At 45.6% G+C, this 22,445-nt stretch overlaps 1 protein-coding gene across 1 annotated transcript; it reads right to left on the bottom strand.

Annotated features, from left to right (window-relative positions):
* Positions 1–3,739: 3,739 nt before the first annotated feature.
* On the bottom strand, positions 3,740–22,381 carry LOC144106189 (tRNA (guanine(6)-N(2))-methyltransferase THUMP3-like). The gene is made up of 8 exons (XM_077638927.1): positions 22,046–22,381; positions 19,493–19,726; positions 18,366–18,667; positions 15,263–15,332; positions 12,490–12,614; positions 11,930–12,017; positions 9,396–9,533; positions 3,740–4,129 (listed from the first exon to the last, which is right to left on the bottom strand). Exons 1-8 carry the CDS (start codon positions 22,364–22,366, stop codon positions 4,019–4,021), a joined length of 1,389 nt encoding a protein of 462 aa, XP_077495053.1. The 5' UTR covers positions 22,367–22,381; the 3' UTR covers positions 3,740–4,018.
* Positions 22,382–22,445: the final 64 nt, after the last annotated feature.

The raw sequence follows: 22,445 nt of genomic DNA, 5'->3' as shown, positions 1-22,445 counted from the left end.
AAGATCCCCAGGTGGTCGAAATTATTCCGGTGCCCTCCACTACAGCACCTCTTCTTCCTTTCTTCTTTCACTCCCTCCTTTATCCTTTCCCTTATGGTGCGGTTCAAGTGTCCAAGGATATATGAGACAGATACTGCACCATTTCCTTTCCCCAAAAAACCAATTATTAAACAAATGCCAATAGAGCAGTACAGTGCTCCAGCCACTGGCTGTAGGAAAGGGAAAGAATGTTGAATTTGGCAGCCCATTTAAAGCCAACGTGTCTCATTTGAACTGAACTCAAGCTCCGTAAAAATGTGTGGTAGGGCACAGTACGATACAGCATGGCACGTGTAGAGTTCAATGAACCGTGTAGAGTTCAATGAACCGGCAGCGAGTCTCTGGATTAATTTTGAGTACCCGGAGTTCCTTGACTAGCACTGACATCGCACTGTTTACAGCTCACAAGATTTATTTCATAAAATGAAATAGTATGCATTGAGGCTACAAGGTAGACATTTCCACAGTGCACTGAACTGTGGAAACGAAACATTAAAGAGATGGGGAGAGAGTGGAATGGATCAGGAAACAAACGCGAGCGAATAATACACTAGTTGAAATCAAGAAGCAATGAAAATGACAACTGCAGTGGTGGCCAAATGGTTTGAGCTTATGACTCGTGTGCATGAGGTTGGGTGTTTGATCCCTAGTGCCGCGGGGTACCCACCAGTGATACAATGGGTGCAGGTTCTTCGCTGTGCTTGGTTTATCAGGGTTGAAATGCTTGGGAACTGGGTTTCAGACTCCACCTTGAGTAGATGAAAATGCCTTGTGCCTTGGTGCTTTTTGGACAACGCTGCCCTTGCACCATTAAAATAATCGTCATATGAGAATGACATGTAATCCGAAAGCGAGATAACCGATCATTCCTTAAGGGCAGCAGAATGGATTCCAAGAGAAGGCAGCAGAGGGTGTTAGGAAGTTCGGTGGGCAGATGAAATTGGGATGTATGTGGGGGCAGGGCTAATTGGAGATGAAATTCACAACGGTAAGGATGTCTCTTCTAAGACACAAGGGTAATGCCCGTCACGCGGGCACTGCAAAGGCCTTTGAGAATTGGGTCCTTATATCCAAAGGCGTAAGGCGTGCTGCTACATGGCACAAATGCTGCGCCTTTGTCGCTAAGGGCCTTGGAGGCGAAGGCGCCGTCCGAGAGCTTTGGAGCCCAAAGGCACGGCCTTAGAGAACCTACGATCGCAGTGCCATCCAGAGTCAAAAAGTAAAAGCAATGAAAAAAAAAGTAGATGAAGCCAACAATGTTTTAAAATATCCTTTAAAGATACAAAAGTTGTCTGGCTTTGCTTTTTATGTGGTGTTTATATTTTATGCCCAAATTTTAAGACAGTAAAGTGTTGCAGCAACACCGAGTGCCCCTGGTGGCAAAGGCAATACGCAAAGCCTGCTGCTGCTGATGTGAGCAGCTGTTGCAGTTATTTCAACCAAGCAATTAGAATGAAAAAAAATTGTCTGAGCTCAATGAATGAACAGAATTCCCCACTTTGAGTTTAAACAATACCGTTTAAAAAAAACACCCACTTCAGCTGGCTCGAGCAAAACAGTGGGTGCTAAGCCTGAACGACTGTCTCACTTTTGGCCTGCTCCGTGTAGCAGCGCCGCTGCTCCTTTAAGCTTTCGCTCCTTTGGTGAACAGAAGGTGCCTTTGCTGGAAAGGCCTTCGAGGAATGCCGTGCGACGGGGTATAAGGCTGTCTCTTTCAAGTTGCGCTCCATATATTTTTAATTGGAGGGATATGCAAGAGATATTTGTCCTGCAGTGGATGTAGTTAGCTTGGCAATGATGGTGAAACACACGGACTGTTCATGCAAGGAGTACAGTGTAATAAAGTTTCGCTAACTAGGCATTTCTATTCGATTCAAAAACGTAGACATTGCAGTCGAAACCAGTGGTGAACCCAGCGAGGGGGCAGGTTAGGGCAATTGCCCCATCCCCCTCACAAAGCTATTTATTGTGACCTCATCCCTACCTCCCCAAGGCATGTTCAGCACATGGGCATGCTTAAAGTGCCAAACTCAGTGCAGCTTCATTACATTGAGAAAGGAAACCACCTTTCCTACCAAAACTGCTTTCCAAACTGTAATAGCCGCAGATCTTTCCTCGGATTTCTCACACATAGCCAAGCATAGATATTTACATACTGCTGGCATCATTATGAAATACTTGCATCATGTTTTGATTCCTGGAGTCACACCAATTTTCACGTGTGCCCCGTTTTTCTGGCAATTCTGGCTCTGCAGTGTATAAATGCCGGCTTCATTTCGAAGAAAAAGCTTCACCACTTTCAGAAATGTTGCAACTGTTGTGGTCCCAAGATGCCCTGTGAAAAATTAGTGTTCAATAAATTTCACTCTCTAAATGAGTCGCATCTTTGTCTCCGTGGCTTTCTTTGTCAGCGAAAAAGCCACCAAGAAAAGCAATGAATATTAAGCAAAAACACTGCACACTAAGAGTACACAAACCCAAGAAGTGAGGGTCCATGTCTGCCCCTAGCCTGGGCTCCTGTTCGGAATTATACTTCATCTCACAAGTTGTTTGTAGCACCATAAAAGGCACAGCTCTCTCATCAATCAGGGCCAAGGAAGACAAGAAATAGTCCTTCAATATTTGAGCAGTGTTGTGACTATTTTTAAACAGTCATTGCAGTAATAGAAAAGGTAGTTCAGGATGGTGTTTTGAGAGTACAGCGAGCATTTCATTCACCAGTTAAATTAGCAGAGAAAGTCTGCATGAACACAGCATTGCGAAGGCTTGCAGCGAAGTGGTATGCCACAACTCGTACTAAATATGGCGTCCATCGAGTCAGCCGAGCCTCCGGCATGCAGCAGCTGGTTACCGGAGTTCCTTCTTTCCCAGAGATGGAGCCACCAGCGAAGGAACAAGTTTAGCAGCACGCGGCGTTCAGATTGTCTCAGATCGCCACAGTCTGGACAGCGCAGCAAACTTATGAGATAAAACGTAGGTGAAACCTGGTCAAAGTTCAAGTGCTCCCTCCTGAAAAGTTCAAACAAAACTGTGCCCACACACTTTGCACTGTCTTACACATTGCACAACAGGAATGGCAAACACTAGAGCAACGCAAACCACAACAATTATCCTACTGAAAAAAAAAATGAAAAAATGTGTATGCTTATCTGGGTAAACATTCGGAAAAGCAAAACAATGCTCTCAGATGGCTTCACCAGCAGGCCACAGATGATCAAAGCCTTCAGAATCTCAGCATAGGTCACCGATTATCGAGGAGGAAGGAAACAATTTAGGAGAGGCCGTACATAAAATTTTTTCAAGCGAGAAGTGAGGGCTCCACCATGACAGCTGGCTCTTCATCTTGGCGCACTTGCACTATGAAGACCAAGGCAAGCACATGATCTCAAGCTGGGCCGCCTGCAGTTGATAGACCGGTGACGCAGATGCTGGCACCATATGATGAGCCTAAGAAAGTAGTCCGTGCAAAAACACGTGACTTCCGACATACTTTTTGTCATGCAGCTCGGATAGTGAGGACCTCTAGCTTTTTCTGCCTCCATGCTGAGGATGATGGCATGGAATTATTTAGCAGAATGAAGGATTATGACACAAATCCAACACACAAACTCATGGTCAGTAAAAGTATTAAAAGAACCTACAATGAACCTGAACTTCAATGAGTGGTGCGTAGCTTCGCTAAAGAAAGAGGCAGCAAAAGTAAATGCACAAAGCTTTAATGCGCAACAAAGGTAAGCACTTACAGCTGTCCTCTTGACAACCGCCAACAAACTCCAGGCAGCTCGTCTGCCCACTGTTCCCTTGCTTGTAAGAAGTGCTGAACACTGGAAACCAAATGTCAGTGGTCGTCTCAAGACTCTCCACCGCCTAGGAAACACACACACGTCTCTTGGCAGTCACTTGCAGCCAGTGAAGTCAAGTGAGCTGCCATTTGTTACAAACTGCAGCTTTTAATGTCCGACTTGAGATCTCAACGGGCTCAGAGTTTGACATCCGTGCGCCTCAGGAAGTAGATGGCTGCTGACAAGCCACCCACGTTGACGCCGTGCACTCGTACCTGTCGCCAGAGCCGGCCAACGCGCCCAACAGCCTGCGTACGTATGAAAAGAGCCATGGACAAAGTGAGATCAGAACGGAGACATACAATAGACTCCCATTAATTTGATTGCTTAATATAAACCGACACTTTGGCCTGGCCAACATCACACATATTAAAGAGGCTTCCTTATTTTGAAATCCACACAATTCTGACGAATTGGATTGATTTATTTATCAAGAAACCCACAGTTCCAAAGTTATTACAGTCCTCTTCAAGTTAGAATTATCCAGATCCATCTGTAGCACCCTATATAAAATCTCTTGGCAGAAGGTACAGGCAAAGCTACAACATACCGAAAAACCTCAATAAGCTGTACCCGCTTCAGCAGTAGCTACACTTCAGACGTAGTCACATGAAGTCCCCGACTAAGCCTCCAGTATAAGGGCCCTGAAATACTGCCTGAGGAGAGCACATTAACTCGCTCAATCACTGCATTGCGTTGCCATGAACACCAGAGCCACATAATATACTTGTACAGTCGAACCCGGATATATCGAATTCGACGGGGATTGGAAAATAGTTCGATGTAGCGAAAATTCGATATACAGATATAGGCCAAAAAAGCACTCGCGATCATAAAAAATTGTGGCTTACCAATTGGAACAGCCGCGAATCACATAGCATGTGCACACAGTATGAAAGCGCTTTATTTCACGGAAAAAAAATCACTAATTTTGGGCTGCTTTTTCCTCTGGGAAATGAAGTTTAAAACACTAGTTTCAATCTTCTCGAGACTGTCTAGGTGCGAGAGCCCAGTGCCTTCCATTTCGCCGCAACAGCGCCGAATCAGGCTGAACGCTGACGCCAGTTCAGTGGCTGTGCACGGACGCGTTTCTTCGAAAACACAGTTGCCCTCGTTGTCGCCGGAATCGCTGTCTTGAAAGCCAGCTATTCCGGCCACATTGTCCTCATCAGCGAGGTCGGCTACCGCTTGAACTTCGCTGTCAGCGTTAATGAAGTCATCAACAGTAACTTCGGGCGGGACGGTGCCGGAAAAATTGGACAAGTCGCGGAACGCGTCCTCTAAGCACTCATCGTCATCTAAAGCTTCCGGACATTCATCTCTGGCCACTTCAAGGCCTGCCTTGCCAAAACAGTTGGCTACTGTGGCCTGCTTCACGTCGCCCCAAGCACCGGTAATCATCTGGATCGCGCCAAGCAGGTCAATCTTGAGATCGGTTCCCGTGCGGAGGTTTATGAGGCGCCGTTGAATAAGTCGCTTCCGATAGCCTACCTTGAATGCCTTTATGATACCCTGGTCGAGGGGCTGCAGTCTCGCTGTGGTGTTCGGCGGGAGAAACTTCAATTCGATGTGCTGCAGCTTGCAAGTTGTTTGATGGGCCGAACAGTTGTCTACCAGAAGGCAAACTTGGCGGCCCGACTTGCCCAACTCAGCGTCCCAAGCCTGCAGCCATTCAACAAAAAGTTGACGTGTCATCCAGGCCTTCCTATTACAGCCGTAGCGGATGGGAAGCTGTTTACAGTTCTTGAAGCAGCGCGGTGACTTGCTCTTCCCGATCACGAATGGCCGTAGCTTGCACGAGCCGTCCATGTTGGCTGCAAGCAGCACCGACACACGCACTTTGCTCATTTTACCACCGTGGCATGTGGTTCCACGAAGAGCGAGTGCCTTATTCGGCAACATTTGCCAAAAGAGACCAGTTTCGTCTGCATTGAAGATTTCTGCAGGCGAAAACTTCTCAGTGATCTTCGGCCACTCCTCAGAAAGCCACTGCTGCATCTCCTGGCTGCTGACAGCCCCACTTTCGCCTGAAATGACCTTTCCTACAATGCCGTGGTGGTTTTTAAACCGTTGCAGCCATCCAGTGCCACCACAAAAGTTCTCTTCGCCAAGAGCCGTAGCAAACCATTTGGCCTTTTCGATTAAGGTCGGGCCATCCACGGGACACGGGAATATTTTTCGCTCGGATTTCAAGAAACCACGTGTAGAGTGCCTTCTCCACTTTGTCAAAAGTAGCAGGACGCACACGACACGCTCCCGAGCGACTTTCCTCACCTGCTTTAAGCTTGATGTCGTGCTTGTTTTTTAACAACGTACTTAAAGTACTCCGCCGAATGCCGAATGCGTCTGCCACGGAGGACTTCTTTTCTCCATTCTTGACACGCCGGATTACTTCAAGCTTTCTTGCAAAGTCCAGATTCTTCCTCTTTTTTATGTCCGCGGATGCCATAGCTCACCAGATGACTGCAATCACACACGCTACACACGGCAAGTTGAAACAGAGGTCACACAACAACACGCACGATGTGCAGATGGAGCAGTCCGAGCGAAGCCTGTTCGAGCGACAGTCAAAGGAACGACAAAGGGAAAAGAAAGAAAAGAGCGGGGAAAAAGATCGGCGGAATATGCCGTCGAAGGCGCTATGTTCGTTTTTTGAGCCCTCTCTGGCTCTCTCGTCTCCCCTGGCCCACGAGCGACCGTGCCGACCCTTCACTCTCTCTCTCTCCCTTTTCCCAGGAAGCGTGGCTTGGAAACGTCGCCGCGTCTCCATGCCGCGCACTCTCTTCGATGAGCTCCAATGCCCTTGCCCAATGCACACGCCGGCGGTAGAGGCGGAGCGAGAGAGCTCGCGCCGGTGGGGCACAAGAACGGGGGAAAGGCTCTGCGTCTCCGTCGCTAGGTGACGGCTGCGCATGTGCAGAGGAGGAGCCTGCTGACTGACTCTGCGGAAAAGTTTACCTCTGAGGACCGGACACGAATGTCTTTGGGAAAAACGCACCTTCCAGGGGCGCGGCGCAGCGCTCCGTTCGATATATCGAATGTCCAACGAAAATGGAATTCGATATACTACGCAATTGTCCTATACTTTTACATAGTATTTTCAAGGGGGTAATCTGTGTGTTCGATATAGCCAATAATTCGAAATATGCGGGTTCGATATATCCGGGTTCGACTGTACATGCAGCAGAAAACCCACAATTGTGCAGTAGCTGGCGAGCCGTTTCCAGCAATTTTTTAAAAGTCTCGCTCTTTTCCATGTCGCGTGTCTGCACATGTCGGTTAGTAAGTGGCTATTTGTTAGATTCTTCCAGTGTCAAGCAGCTACCGCAGCCGCAACCGGTTAGCCGCATTACTCCATTAAGTCAAGATGCTCGGCCCCGGCGAAATTCCCATGCACCCTTCGGCAGCCGGCAGTGGGGCTGAGTCACTATGACCAGTGAAGCAGCGCCAACCTTTACGCATGCAAGAAGTGACACGAGGAGAGGAAAAGGCACGATGGTGCTGAAATTCACAACTTTATTAGATAACTCAGCATCTAACAAACGTATTCAAAATTTCTTGCTGAAGGATATTCGTAAAGCGGCATCCTTTAACATCCCAAGCATACCACAACTTAATTAAGAGCTCTTTAAAAGCTCATGCCTTTTTATGACATAGTAGCTTGTCGCGAACGTCTCGGAACGTACTTATCGCGTACAAAGTCTAAAGGGTGTCTCATAAAGCATCCACAGACAATGTCGCGCATCACAAGGAAGTTTTACTGGCGCTCCTAATGCATGCCCGAAGAGAGAGCACCCTTGCGACCTTGCAAGGGTGCTCCCTTGCACCCTTGTTGGCACCCTCACAGAAATAACTCTCCCTCATCAGCAATGCCCATCAATCTGTTCACAGGCGCCGGCATCCAAACATTTCCCGTCCAAGCTGCAAGGATGTAGTTATTTTTCATGTCACTCAGCCGTCTCTCCACAATTCAGGCATTCAGGCATTCAGGCTAGCCGCAGCCGCCACTTTGGGTTTCCGCCTCACTGGAGTCACTGTGGTTCGGCCCGGTCTCACTGCACTGCCACGATACTGACGTCGTCACGGATTACGCACTTCCCATGCACAGTGCTTCCCGAGCGACATCATTCCCTAGCATGTATCGCGTAAAACCCCGGACGATGACAAGGAAAAGCACAACATCGTACAGAATACCTAGCGTGGGAAGAAATATGCAGTGGCGCGTTAGAAGGACGTTCTTCTAATAACAGTCCATGGAGCATGGAACAAGGCTCTCTATTGTTCCACACTCCTCACACTGTTAGTTAGTGCAGTCTATAAGGCTGCAGTAGTTGCTGCAAGGCCTTTTTGGCGGCAGACAAAAACAGATTTATGTCATCCAAAGTGAATAAAAAGCTTCTGCATGTGCCTTCTGTCGTGGAATCCTCGTCCTTTATCAGGTAAGTGAAAATATTACGCGGTATACGACCCACGCAGGAATAGCCTTCGAAATGCACGTGCCGTGGCCTCTGCAATCAGCTCCAGCTGCGAGCAGCGGTGCACTTGATCGCATAGGCGACACATGCGCACAGGAACTTCCAGGTGCCGCCCACAGATGGCGACCGAAGCCACAGCTCATCATCATCATCGTCAACCTTTTTCTCCGCCACGAGCTCTCGCTATCCATATCGGCATCAGTATGACCAACTCCTGCCTTTTGTGGCTGTCAAAGGCACGCGGGTTGTGGTAGTGTGTTGTGACTTTCGCGTGCTGCCGCTGAGCGTTGCAGTTTTAGCCCGATGGGCAAGCACCTTACTAGCTTCACGGCTGGGAGTTTGTTGTCGAATACGGCCAGCATGCGGCGGGCAGGAAATTTGACGTGGCCGAAAAGTCCGTCCGACAATGCTGCAACCAAAAGGATGCACTGAGGAACACATGATGCAAAAAGCGTGCTTTCAGAGGCAAGCCGTGCAAGTTTCCTGAACTGGAAGAAAAGCTCCTCTGCTAAGTGATGGAAGCGCAGAACAACAACGGCTCCGCGTTGACAGCGGACATGCTGCGTGACTTCTTGTGGGATGAGCGTGCACCGGAGCACAGCACCAGCTTGAAGTCTGAATACTCCGCGAATGACGACTGAACGTAGAAAAAAACGCCGCTCATTCCCTGATTGGTGTTTTTTCACTTAAGTAATTTTTTTTTTCAAACTGCGTGTATGGGCCGCAACAGGAGAACTGGCCCTCAAATCTGGAAAAAGAAAAAGTGCGGCCCTTACATGCGTTTATACGGTATCACACTTTGACTGCTCACAGCAAACTGCCTCACTTTAGAGACAGTCACTATTAATTAAATTTGTCCATTTTTCTGAGGAGCCGTGGGTCTGTACGCTCCTATTTTGTGTGCACCTCAGGCAGGAAGGGATGTATCCCAACGCACATGGCATTTCTCGGTACTTTTTGAGAGCCGTTGGGGTTACCCCAGACTAGAATGATTGATCACCCCTGTCACACACCATGCCAGAGGAGCAGACACACTCACCACTGAGAGACTTTTCTTGTCCTGAGTAAGGAGCACGGCCCGGCCCGTGCGCAGGCGAGCGACGCGAGCAAGCTCCTTCAGAAGCCCTGGGTACAGGATCCGGTTGTCCGGCCGAGATCCCATCCGCTTGCCAAAAGGCTGCACGACACACAGGGATGTGCAAATGGGCAGCCCAAATAAAGCGACGGAACATGAACACATGGGAGGACAAAATACAACATCTATATTTATGAGTTTTAAAGTTACACTAAACACAGCTCCGTACAATTTTTGCTCTCAGTAGGAATCTACTGCTTGGGATCTTTGCAGCTATACTGATCCCTTTCTTCAGCAGAAAAAGATGCATTTGTTATTGCTGAGAAAATTCATCCAGAAGAGTTTAAGGGTGGTCTACCAGTGGGCCACAATGCACAGGGATTAGATCTTCAAAAATCATTGCCAAAGTGAATGCGTGTACAACCAGATAATATTATTACGAGGTTACTGGGATCGTCACCCAGCACCTCCACCAAATATAACGAGGTTAGTTCAGCAGCAGGGACGATAGGCCGTACACAGAAGACACACCAGAAAACGGGTCAATCAAGCACTAGCGGCAGCGTCCTCGTCTTTGTCGACTGCCCAGCGACACAACAACGTCGTCTTCGCTTCGCGACTGTGTACCGTAACAATATGGCACAATAAGACAGCTACAGGCAGTCAGAGTAGCAGCTATTATTCAAGCTTTTTCATTTTATGTGAAGTCACTTTGTGAAAAATTACACATATATAAGGGTGTTTATGACCCAATTGTATTTCTTGCCAAGCATTAGTTAAGATTGAGTCGATGAAGCGCCCAAAAGACAGCACACAAAGAATAACACGAAACAGGCGCTTATTTGTGTGCTTCATCTACTCAAGCTATGCACCAACTTGCCCCAGAACGCATTATATTAAAATCCACCCTGCAAGTCAACTAAAACACATGACCTAAAGACATGAAGACAGCTCATGATGCGACTGCACAAGGTACATTTTTTTCTTTTTGATGGGGGAGGGAAGAAGTAGCTTCTGCACCTGTCGAGACTGCATCCTGAAACTGCAATCCAAACCTGAGGCACAGATTCTAGAACATGATGACAAAGCAGCACATTGACACAGGACACAAGAGGACTGTTTGTGCGGGCTTTGTGAAAAATGTGCTGCCCACTGGGCTTTTTTCTTAGCAAAGCCAAGTGGCTTGCTCTGCATTGCCAGCACTCCAGATAAATACAGAAGGTGGAAAGGAACTTTCGCCACCACCCCCTTGGAGCTCTGGAACTTTCGGGACTTTTGAAAAGAGCCCCACCAGACTGCTTTGACGCAAACTGCTTGGGATGTGTGTATTTTTTACAACAGCCCAACAAAGCATTCTCACTGTCCTCTCGAATCTGCACCAACTGGTCCAACTACAAACGCAGTGGCGCAGATGAAGGCATCAGTGTCCCATCACTCTTCCTTTCATTGAAATTAATATTGTGCAACTTATTATAACTTATTGCAACTTATTCTGTAACTTATCATTCATCAAAGCATTCAGATAAAAGCTAGAAAGCAGTTCCCCTAATGCATCCACACCGCATTGAAGGCAGCTGCTGCCTTCTCTCGCAATGGCCACATACCCTCCTCATAAGTGTTGTTGCACACTGTGTGTCTAAATATATGCAGCCTCCACACATAACCTGTATTGTGTGCCATGCATTCAGAGCACCTTGACTTCATAAACTGGCATACTTCTCCGTGAGACACTGTCAAATCTTGCATAACCAGCTAAACAATTGTTTTCATAACCAATTCTCGTTGCCTTTATTAGTAGCTATATAGAGGAAATGGAAAGGATGCATGCTGAAACGTTTTGAAAGCAGAAAATACCACTATTTCAGGCAGTCCGGCAGCACGGTCTTTCAGGCTTTAAAAGCACGAGATTAAAGCCTTGGAGCAGGTAACTGAGTTGCAGTAATTCAAATAGAATGTGAAATAAACACATGGAAGACATATTACCGAACACACCTGCGGCACACCTGGAATACCTTTCGGCTTGCAAAAGAGCCATTTATTCATGAGACGTTTCAGGGACGTCCTTTTCAGATATTTTAGTCATCAACACTATGGCCTCACTCAAACTGTTTAGATGCCTCAAGGGTGTCCAAAGTGTGGGTAAAGATATAAGGGAACAGAAAAGTCAAGTCAGGCATAGTCTAATGTGTTCACTAAAGTGTTTTGGCTCGACTCCTAACATGCAACTTTGTAAAAAATTTTGAATAAACAACCGACCTTAACATATATCACACACTACAGTTTGAACATGCGGCGGTTTAATTACACTACGGCGGCACAATCTATATCTCTCAGTCCAAATGTGGCAGAATGCCGCAAAATTTACTCCTTGGCACAGTTTGGTGTATTCGGGAAAGCACTGATGTCGCTGCAAATCAAGTAATAATACACAGTCCTGGCTCCCGAAAGCTCCAGTGCAGACTCGATAACAGGGATTTGGGAGACAAAGAGGTACTCACCAGGTCAGTGATGAAGACGTCAACAGAGGCGGTCCTGAGTGGCAGGGCACACACATTCCACTGGCATACATCAAGGCACAGCTCACCCCTGTGGGAACCCCAACAAACAAATGCAAGATGCACAATCATAACAACAGTTTCAACACAGCGGCGAAGACTGTCGGCAAGAAGGCGTAGCCCATGGTAGGAGCAATCTGATAAAACAGGCAACCAGAAACAAGGAAAGGTGAAAACGCATGTATATCTTGTCCCCAAGAGTATGTGCATGCATAAAGTATCTTTGATAGGAAAATTCTGTCTCAATGCAGGGGAGGACATGAAACCGATGCTGACAAGGACAGAAAGGAGAGATCAGCATGTACATGCATCCGACACGATATAGTAACAAAAGATGACTCCGGTACTGTGTCCCATGGTAACGCAATGCAAATGCATCAAAAGAAACAGTTCCCTTCGACATCATTAACCTTGCTCTTTGAAACCTCCGCTTTACTGTCTTGAAGCACATTTCATGCTCGGAAACAGTTTGAAAGCCAGCAGTCACTGCAAGGGCAGCTCACCTGGCGTCTGGGGTTGCTTTAGCGCGCTTCTCGTTGAGTGCATGCTGGTTGTCGTGCGTACGCTGCACAGCCAGCGGATGATTATCTCCGCACACGAAAGCCGTCTGGGGCCAGTTCACACAACCCTGCGCATGCACATGCACACAATACAAATCTTGGGTGTCTTCTCATCATGGCCAACCCCAGCTCTGGAACTGAGCAACTGTTGGTCAATGTGCACCAAAAAAGGTTTATGACACCACGTGCTTGAGATTGTCTTCTAAGGGGGAAAGAGGGTTTTTGAAAAAAATATTTTTATTTATGAAGTCACATTTACGAAATTCTCAGGAAACATGTATTTTTGCATGCTGATTCCAAATATGTCATTTAATTTCAGGTGAAATAAGTCCTTGTGTACTTATGTATTATGCTATTAAGTTTTATGCTCTGAACTTTCAAGAAATTTTGCAGCAAGAAACTTGCTCGAGTGCATTGCGATTGGTTTCTCATGACATCAAGCAACGTAGCAAGGGCGATATTATCATTCTGCCTTTCATAGAAGCCGAGTTACAAGGTTTTGAAGTTGCTACTTCAAAAACAGGAAGAAAACTTATTGTTCATGTTACTGAAGTGACAAATTCGAAGCCCTATAGCTCACTGTTTATGACAGGCAGGACGATAATTGTGTCCTTATTGCGTTCCCTGACCTCAAACAAAACCAACTGCATTAATTTCAGCTAGTTCCCCACAGAAAAATTTCTTAAAAGCTAAAAAAGCTCTCTGCAGAAGTTGTGTAACATGTTACATAAGTGCACAAGGACTTGTACATAAAATTAAATGACATAGCATTTGAAATAGCATGCAATAATACATGTCTCCTGAAACACTCTCTTCTGTCCTTAATTAAATAGTAAAAGTTGCCCCATATTGCGCTGTTCTGACAAAATATACGGTATGTTATTACCACTGGGCCTTTGAAATTTAACGCTCAAAAGATGCCATCAGCTATTACACACAAAGAGGCCAAACAAATATGACATATATACAAATATGCAATGAAGAGAATGTATATGGCCACTCAGGTAAACAATAATTCTGAACAAGTCGAAAGTGAGGCAATTCAAAGGCGACCTCGTGGTTTATGAGTGGCTACACACTAACACTTCAGGATCACAGCCATTTAAGATGAACTACGCAGCTCTTCGCATATAGATGCACTCCCTCTTTTTTTTTTTAACCACGACATCAATGACAATCACAGATCCTTTTCTGGACAAGGTGCAAGTGCCTCCTAATCAGCAAGAACACAAACAAACAAACAGCTCAGAAATCAACAAAAGCTCAGAAATCAATTTGTCATTTCCATTAGTTAGAACAATTTCAACTTATGAAACACTAGTAATTGCTATTTGTCTGGTATGGTACTGTACAGCATGTTTTGTTCAAAGCTACGAAGTGATGCATTGGCTATGAGGGACACCGTAGTGGATGGCTTGAGATTATTTTGACCACCTGGGGTTCTTTCAACGTGCACCGACATCGCACAGCATACGGGCATTTTTTGCATTTCGCCTCTATCGAAATGGAGTCACCGCAGATGAGGTTCTACTCCACGGCCTTGGGATGAACACCCAGACACCAACGCCACTGAACCATAGCAGCAGCTAATTGCTGCTTATATATGTAGAGACAAAATAACGGAGCGAATGAGCAGTATTGTGTGCACCCTTGCTTCAAATATACTGTAATGGAAAAAATGCTAATCAAGCCTCATTCATAACATCACCGCTGCTTTTTTGCACCAACGAGTTACTGTATATTGCTGCGTATATGTAGACTTCAAATATAAGTTGATCCCAAACTCGCACTTTTTGCTGGCAAGAAGAAAAAGTTGACTGCAAATATACAAGTCAACGCGCCTACCATCCTAGCTAGCCTAAAGCTGAATATGTATGTCTATAGAGCACAATTTGTTTCGTAGGTTCCCACAGTAAGGCAGTGCGGCACAAGCATACATAAAGGCAACACGAGCAATGATGCAATCGCAAGGCCAGCAGACATCAACGGTGATTAAGCAATTAAACAACACATCTTACTAGTAGCTTCCATACTCAAGCGTAGCCCGGATGACTAGCGAGTGGCAAAATGAATTGCCAACCCCTGTTCAGTTTCGGATTCTGGCAAGGAGCGAGAAAGTTCGCAGTCTTCGCAAAGCGTGTCTCACCAACTCACCCAAATCTTTGCTCTATCGGACAGCACCAGCACATGGTGCATGCTACCAGCGGCCACCGTGGCTCAGCCCTAACTACTTATCCACAAATAGGTTGGCTCTGCGTTTCCTCAATTTAAGTTGACCAGTTTTGTAAGAAGAAAGCTTCAAGTTGTGTGGAGCAATACAAGGTAAGCTGCACTGATTAAAGTAAAAAATAAATGGTACCTATTTCTCACCATTTTTCATGATTCCTGGCAAGATTCTTTAAGCAACGACAACTGTTGTTGGCCAAGGGAATTTCTCCTTGCTGCCGGCCATGTGATACTAGGCATCCATTGGTATTGCGAAGCTGTGCTGCAACCAACAAACGGCTTCAGCCAACCTGTTCCAAAGCAAAAGCCGAAACCAAACCAAGGCGGAAGCTTCGTTTCCTGTGAGGTGCAGGATGGCAGCAGTAGTTATTTAAGGCACAATTTGCAGACTACAGCGCACAACGGCCCCAAGAAATTCATATGGCACAAATGGTGCAGCAGTTCCAACCCTGCAATTATCCAAGTGATCAAGCAAACGAGAGACACGCACCTCTAATGGAATGGAACCGCCACCAACCATGGGATCGCAGACAATGTCACCAGGCTTCAGGTCGCATAACCTGCAGTAAACAGCACATGCAACACAACATATGAAACATAAGCAGGCCAAGATGGCTCTCATTCAGTACCTATTTTGGTACAAAGAACAATTAGTCCATTTCCCTGCTTTACTCAAGTAAAAGCATACAGCTCTTCCAGCAGTTACACCATGCTCTACACCACAAATTATGGTCGTGCTCTTAAAGCCCCCACATGTGCATTCCTGTGTGGGGCGACCAGATAACATGCCACATTTTTAGGAGTTCTGGTCAAAGTTCTTCCCACCAAATTTTTTCTCGAACAGAAATGCCATGTGCACTATACGGCTCTCCAATATAAGCATGCCATTCAATCTCAACTGCCAGCTTTGCTGGTAGTTTCACTCTGGAAAAATAAGTCTTACAGAAGCTGATACAACGGATATTTATGAATTCTCGATTTGTACAGAAAACCTCGTTAATTCAAAATGCATTGCACCACAAAGAACATTCAAATTATCCAGCAATGGAAGAAGCAAATTAAAAGCAAGTTCAAGACGTTTAACTGTACACAGCACTTTGGAACTATCATTATGGCATGCAATTATGTCAGAGTTGACATTTGACAACAGATTTCGTACTGCTAAAGCGAGAATGCGGGCAGACTCATTGTGCCAACTGTCCTTCATCTGTGCCAGAAATTCAAACAAACCGGTTTATATGTTGGCTTCTCTGGTGGAACTCAATAACTAGCAAAGGTTACCATTGATTTCATCGCTACCTGTATGACAGCACATTAAGGATTAAAAAATCCAATGTACCTCAAAGTGCTATGTTTTCTAATGTGTTGATTACCTTGCTTTCTTTGTTAGGAGCTTTTAAGCTCACTTTTATGGTTTTTGGGTTTATGGGGGTTTAACAACTCAACGCGACTCGGGCTATGAGGGACGCCGTGATAGAGGGCTCAAGATAATTTCGACCACCTGGGGTTCTTTAACGTCACACCTGGGGTTCTTTAACATGCACTGACATTAAACAACCCCAGGTGGACTAATTTATTTAGAGCTCTCTACTACGGCATCCTTCATGGGCTTAGCCCAAGTTGCTTTGGGACGTTAGACCCCATAAAACAAAAAAAAAACCACTTAAAAGTTCAATGTACAGTTACACTAGAAAAAATGCCTTCTTACAGAACATAAACCCAATTTTATTTGCACAGCTCATGTTCTATAACAAGGCACTTCCTGTTGTGTAACTGTGCATGTTATCAGAAGTCATCACTGGATACAAGAAAACAGATAAGCATTAATGCTTACACTGTAGCTGGCTAAGTTGTTAGGAAAGCTAATGAAGCACCTATAACCACAAGGAGTGCAGCATTCCGGAAATGAAAACGTCACTTGAGGTCGTCCCTTTGTGGATGCAAGCATCACTCTGAGACTAGCATCAGCACAGGACCAGTATTGTCTTGGTTTACATCACAAGTTCTGAAGGCTAAAACCAAAGCCAATAAATTATCCAGTCAGTGGCACACTGGCGACTAAAATTACCCAGTAATATTTGTGGAATATATTTTTGGTACCACTGCAAATATTCAAATTAAACACCACTTTGCCTGCATCGAAGTTGTCTTCACCGCTCTGTTTCATAATTTACTAGATTTTTCCTCTATTTACAGCCTTCTGTCAGATTCTTTATTTTGGGACCTCCTTCCATATGTGGTGTGTATACCTACACTCTCTCCCGGAGCCATTAATCAATCATTCAATGTGTTGCCGTCCGCCATAAAACACTGACAATTGGAAACGAAAAATAAACCGTAAATTGTGGAGTTTAACGTCCTGAAGCAACACATGGGCCATGCCGGACACCGTAGTGGAGGGCTCTGGGGTAATTTATACTCTGTTTTACACAGGCAGTTAATGCTGCCAAAGCTAGCATGCCAGTTTGCCCAGGCTATGCCCGTGCCCAAAAAGTAGTTCACTAGACAACCAAAGTGAACAGAGGCATATTTAGATGCAACAAATCTCAAGTACCGTGTCTGGCAGCCTCCCGTACTTCCTTTCACTTCTTGCCACATTTTCGTCCTGCAACTCATTGAGACTTCGAGAAGTAATAATGACATGCGGTGGTATGACACGTGGCTGGTAGAGAAAATTACTCTTACTCCACCCATGACTCAAGAGTAGTTCCCACTAGGTGAAAATTGTAGCCAGAGGGCCCAAACATTAGCACCCCACTGCTTCGACCATGATTCTCAGTGCTACCACCTCGTTTTATATCTCTTCGCTTTCATCCAAACACTCATCGAGGCTTTGAGAAGAACAAATGACATGCGGTGGAGCAATACAGTTTCGCAGACGTGCTACTTCCGCACCCTCCGCAACGTTGCCTGCTATGTATGAAAAGGAGTATACACCACATAGGATTCTTTATTAATCTGGAGCCCCCTACTAGAGCCATGTGTCACTATGAGACAATAAACTCCACAATTAAAAATTTATTTTTAGTTTCAAATTCTCAAGGTTTTACTGTAGACAGCAACACATAGAATGATTGACTGATGGACATTATACATGGAAGGAGGTCACAAAATAATAGACTGACAGAAAACCGGATGATTCAAAATCTTGGCTCAATCATTAAATCAAATGATGGATCAACAAACCTGTTCATTAACTGAGTGATTGAGTGAACTGAAATTTTCAGTAAAGCAATTTCAAATTGTCAATGTTTTACTGTAGACAGCAACACATAATGCTGCTACATCATTTTTAGCAGTCCAGGCATAACCTCAGCACATTAAAAACTGACATTTTGCAAGAAACCAGCAAAAACTGCCACACTGTGCTACATGCAAATACCACGATATCAGTAAAAGGTAGCACATTGCGAAAATAGCATGGCATAGCAGGTGTACTACCCTCCTCTGAACCCCTACCATTTCCCCATCACAGTCGTTCAGTACATGGACATCTACATCAACATTGCAGATCAGGGGATTTGTGCCATTGACAGCTACCACGGTGAAACTAATCCCCCCCTCCCCCTTGCACTTATGAGTGGCTTGCTCACATGAGCATGTTGTAGGCAATGGTGCAGCGAAGGCTGGTGGGGCCAAAGTGCTCCAGGTGGCGGTGGTGCAGGCTGGTTGGCGTCAGCGCCAGGCAGACGTACACGCAGCCGGGGTCCACGTGCAGCACCACCTCTAGGTCAAAGTTGCGCATGTCCACGCCCCAGCCAAAGGTGTCGTTCACAGCACCCCCAAATGTGGCAGCTGCCTCCATTGACGTGAACTTGTGATCGGGGCCCGACCGATGACACGTCACCCGGAACTTGGGAACCTTTTTCTCCTCCTCCTCCTGGCCTGCTTCTTTCTGCTCGAAAACCGTAGGCTCATTATGAGTGCAACACCCTACATGTTACGTCCCGAGAAAACTTTTGTTCAAGTTACTATTACTTCCGATTCTCTTTCCTCAGTCAGAAGAATGCAAAAGCGTGTCATTGTAAATGCTATAGTCAGATACAACCCAAGAACAAAATGACAAATGCCCTTTCGTTCTCAGGCGGCCCCAGCCAACGGCGTCGACCTACGGTCAAGACATCTCAGTCAGTTGTCAAGCGCTTGCTAGCTAGCTGCCCAAATATCATGACAACAGGTCGACATTATTGGCTGATGGGGTTCCTTTGTTGCTTCATCCTTAAGCTGTATATGAAAATAATAATTTTGAAAACTTTATAATAAACAGCATAGTCCATGCTAGTCAGTCTCCTCTGAGCATTGGTGTTGGCATGCTGGAAGGCAGAGATGCCAGCTGTGCGCAGAAAGTTAAAAGCTACTGATGTTTGGTGAATCACGCACTGTCATGTCATGTCCTTATTTTCTGTTTTCTTCTTTTTCAATGAGGGGCTTGATGATTCGCTCTCCTTTCAAACTAACCTGGAGTCCAACTTTAACTGAGCATGAAATAAGCAAAGATTAACACCCAAGGATAACCCTTATCAGGCCTGGAGCTTAAGCCCAACGACATTGTCACAAGCACTCTTTACAGTAGGTCTCCCGACACAATAAGGAGTAGTATTATAGTCTCAGAAGCGCCACAGCAACCATGAAGGCAGGCAAGCAATTCAAAGATGCACGATAATGAGCCAAACTAGCGCGCTTGAACATCCATCCACAAATCACAACCGCTTCTCATCACCTGGTCTCCGGCCGCACTGTTTGTTCCATCCTGCTGCTTGCGGAAGAAGTCGGCAAGCTCGAAACCTGCTTCCGGCCGCATGCGCCTCCAAACTTCAAGTGCTGTCTCCCAGCGCATGCGTTCGACTAGCGGGACCAGCGCTGTCTCCATCTCCGCCTTGGACGGAGGAACGTCCAGCTTGTCGAAAGTTTCAATCACTACGAAAAGGTTGTCCACACCTTGCAGGCACCTCACCTGCCACAAATAAAACGGAGAGAGTGGTAAGCCTCCCAATGCACCTACAGATCACTCGCTTTCACTGAATCACCGAATATGTTCGTCTATTATGTGGTGTCATCATGCATAAACTGTCCTCATAAAAGCATGAAATTTTTTCAGTTGGTACCTTTGCACCACATGATGCTACACAAACAACATAAAAAGCGTTACAGCCAAAATCAATTGCTAAAGTCCCTGAACCTTTGTTCTCCCTAAACTCGACTGTACATGATGTCAAGTTCTTGCGACGCAAGTCAATAGTTCAGTGCCTCCACACAGAACCATTTGCAGTGCAACTTTTGTGGCCAAGAAATTCAACATATTTTCAGTTTAGCTATGTAGTTCTCTCTGGTTTCAAACAAGGCAAGTCCCAGTCAAAGCAAATAAGAGTAAAAATACCCTAGTTTTCTGACCTGATGAAATATAGCCAGAACAGTTTTCTGAATGTGTTCTCCCCCAGTCTAAAATTGCAAGCGTGACTTGTTAACAATGCAATGCAAGCGGAGAACAAAAAAACAAAAAACAGACGGCACATAAGACTGCTTGCGTGTTTTAAATGCGAAAGCACTGTCTCATCGTGAGCTCTGTTGCAAGGTTCATTAAATATTCCTTCCTTTCTAATGGCATACCTACTCATTAGCGCAGTCATGTAAGGAAACACACACACTAGGTTATCTTTATTTGCCAAGAAATAACGTGGTTTTGTGGCCAACAAGTCGCGTGTTCGCCTCACATTCTGAAGGTCCTTGGTTCGATTCCCTGCATTTGGGAAAAAATTTTTAATTTTCATTCTATGCTGTAGATGTCACCATCTGATGGTCTACTGCTGACATCATGCGTGAGCATGTGACGTCACTGAGCAATTTTGTGCCATGGATGCCAACAGACCGTGGCTTTTGCACTAATGAGACATATAAGGCTTTTGCCTTAAAATGCTACAATGCCTTGAAAGATATGCATGCCAACTTCTGAAAAATTTGGCACTAAGTAACCTTCTCCTTCTTAAGCAATGCTCTTAGTGTCCTGTGCCTAAGTGCAATGAACCTTTCATAGTTGCAAGCAACAGAATAAAAAGAGCAGTGTTGTTTGACTGATGAAAGCTTTGTATATAACTACAATGCATCTACTACGTCAAGCTGTAATTTCAATTACTGCCTAATAAAAGGAAGAAAGAGGTGCCATAGTGGAGGGCTGCATAATAATTTAGACCACAAAATGAATGAATTTATTTATTTAAAGCACTGCCTTCCTTTCAAGGATATTCGGTCGTCTCTTCAGTTAAGAAAACTAAGTGTGTGCTGCTGTTAAAAAAAAAAATGCAGAAGTTGTGCATGTCAGTGCATAACTTCTGAGTTTGTTTGTTTTTTTAACAGCAGCAAACACTTAGTTTTCTTAACTGAAGAGACGACCGAATATCTTTGAAAGGAAGACAGTGCTTTAAATAAATACATTCGTTTGTATTACCCAAAGACCAATCATAGGAGAGTACTGGAGGACGTCGAGAATCATCAGACATAGGTAATAAAAGCCAATTTAAAAGCAAGGAAAAGCTGAAGTTTCTCAAGCTTTGCTGAGCGAGCTTCGCGAAAAAAAAAAAAGCTAGGAAGAGATAATCGTCTGCCAAACATGCCCAAAAACAAATATTAGAAACTAGAACTTTCAGACAAAAACGAACTAATAAGACTGTATTCTTGTTTTTTTGCGAGTGCGCGTGAGAAATTTTGACGAACTGGCAGCTGAAACAAGGCAACGGAATTTACCGCTCATCTGTCTAAGCGTGAGGCGAACATCAACGTGCCGTACTAAATGCTAGCGCCGTTCTAAATACCCACGAAAAAAGTTACTGTCTCACAGAGTCCCAGAAAAAAAGAGAACAACTCTTATTCCCTTCAAAACGAGCCTAAAAAGAGCTTACGCTCCGAACAGCCAGCGCTAGCGAGCCGGTGAACAGCGTCTCAAAAATTTGTTTCGCGGGCGCGCCCCTTTCCAAAGAACAAATTTACATTCGCATCGAACAGCTGCATCCAACAGCTACATGTGTTTGGCGGCAATAATGCATGTTTCATACAAGCAACATGAGAATGGCAATGGCAATGGAGCGCCAATTCGTTCTTTCGGTGCCGCACGAACGAGGAACGCGCAGAATGCATGGCACCCATATTGGTTTCGCAAAGGAACCCGATAGCTGAAAAACAAAACAAAAAACAACATGTTGTTTCAGCACAACACGGCACACCAGCTGCACTTTACTGGGCGCAGTTAATTTGCAAGCCAGGAAGCAGTCTGCGACATTACCTCCGTGACCCGTTCGACAGGCAGTTGGAAGAATATGCGTCCACGCGCAGTCTCCGGCGTGACGCCTAGCTTCTGGGCGCACTCCTCGCGTGCAACGTGCTCCAAGCCGGTTACCACGGTCGCCTCGATCTTGCAGACTTCGTCGACCGCGTGTACGACCGCGGGTGAAGCTGACATGCCGTCGCCGCTGGTTTCGGTCACTTCTACGCTGTCAGGCATGCTGTCACAGGAGGCGGCCATTTTCAAACGAATGCGGTTTCCGATTTGAATGGGCTTGACTTGGCGCGGCTCAGGTTGGCAGTGGTAAAGGCCCGGCTGCATGCCCGGCTGGAATGCCTGTTAGTGAAACCAAAACAAACAGCCAAAGAAGGCGTAAAATTAAATCATTACTTGACAAACA

This window comes from Amblyomma americanum, chromosome 10 (genome assembly GCF_052857255.1).
Source record: "Amblyomma americanum isolate KBUSLIRL-KWMA chromosome 10, ASM5285725v1, whole genome shotgun sequence".
In the NCBI taxonomy this organism is placed as follows: Eukaryota; Metazoa; Arthropoda; class Arachnida; order Ixodida; family Ixodidae; genus Amblyomma; species Amblyomma americanum.
This window is presented reverse-complemented; position numbering and strand designations above follow the sequence as displayed.

Excerpts from the sequence above, each read along its gene's own strand:
- LOC144106189 (XM_077638927.1), bottom strand. The coding sequence starts at position 22,366 with ATGCAGCCGGGCCTTTACCACTGCCAACCTGAGCCGCGCCAAGTCAAG. Across the intron at positions 12,018-12,489 it reads AAAGCAACCCCAGACGCCAG|GGGTGAGCTGTGCCTTGATG; the intron begins GTGAGCTGCCCT and ends GGGTTCCCACAG. Across the intron at positions 9,534-11,929 it reads ACGTCTTCATCACTGACCTG|CCTTTTGGCAAGCGGATGGG; the intron begins GTGAGTACCTCT and ends TGTGTCGTGCAG.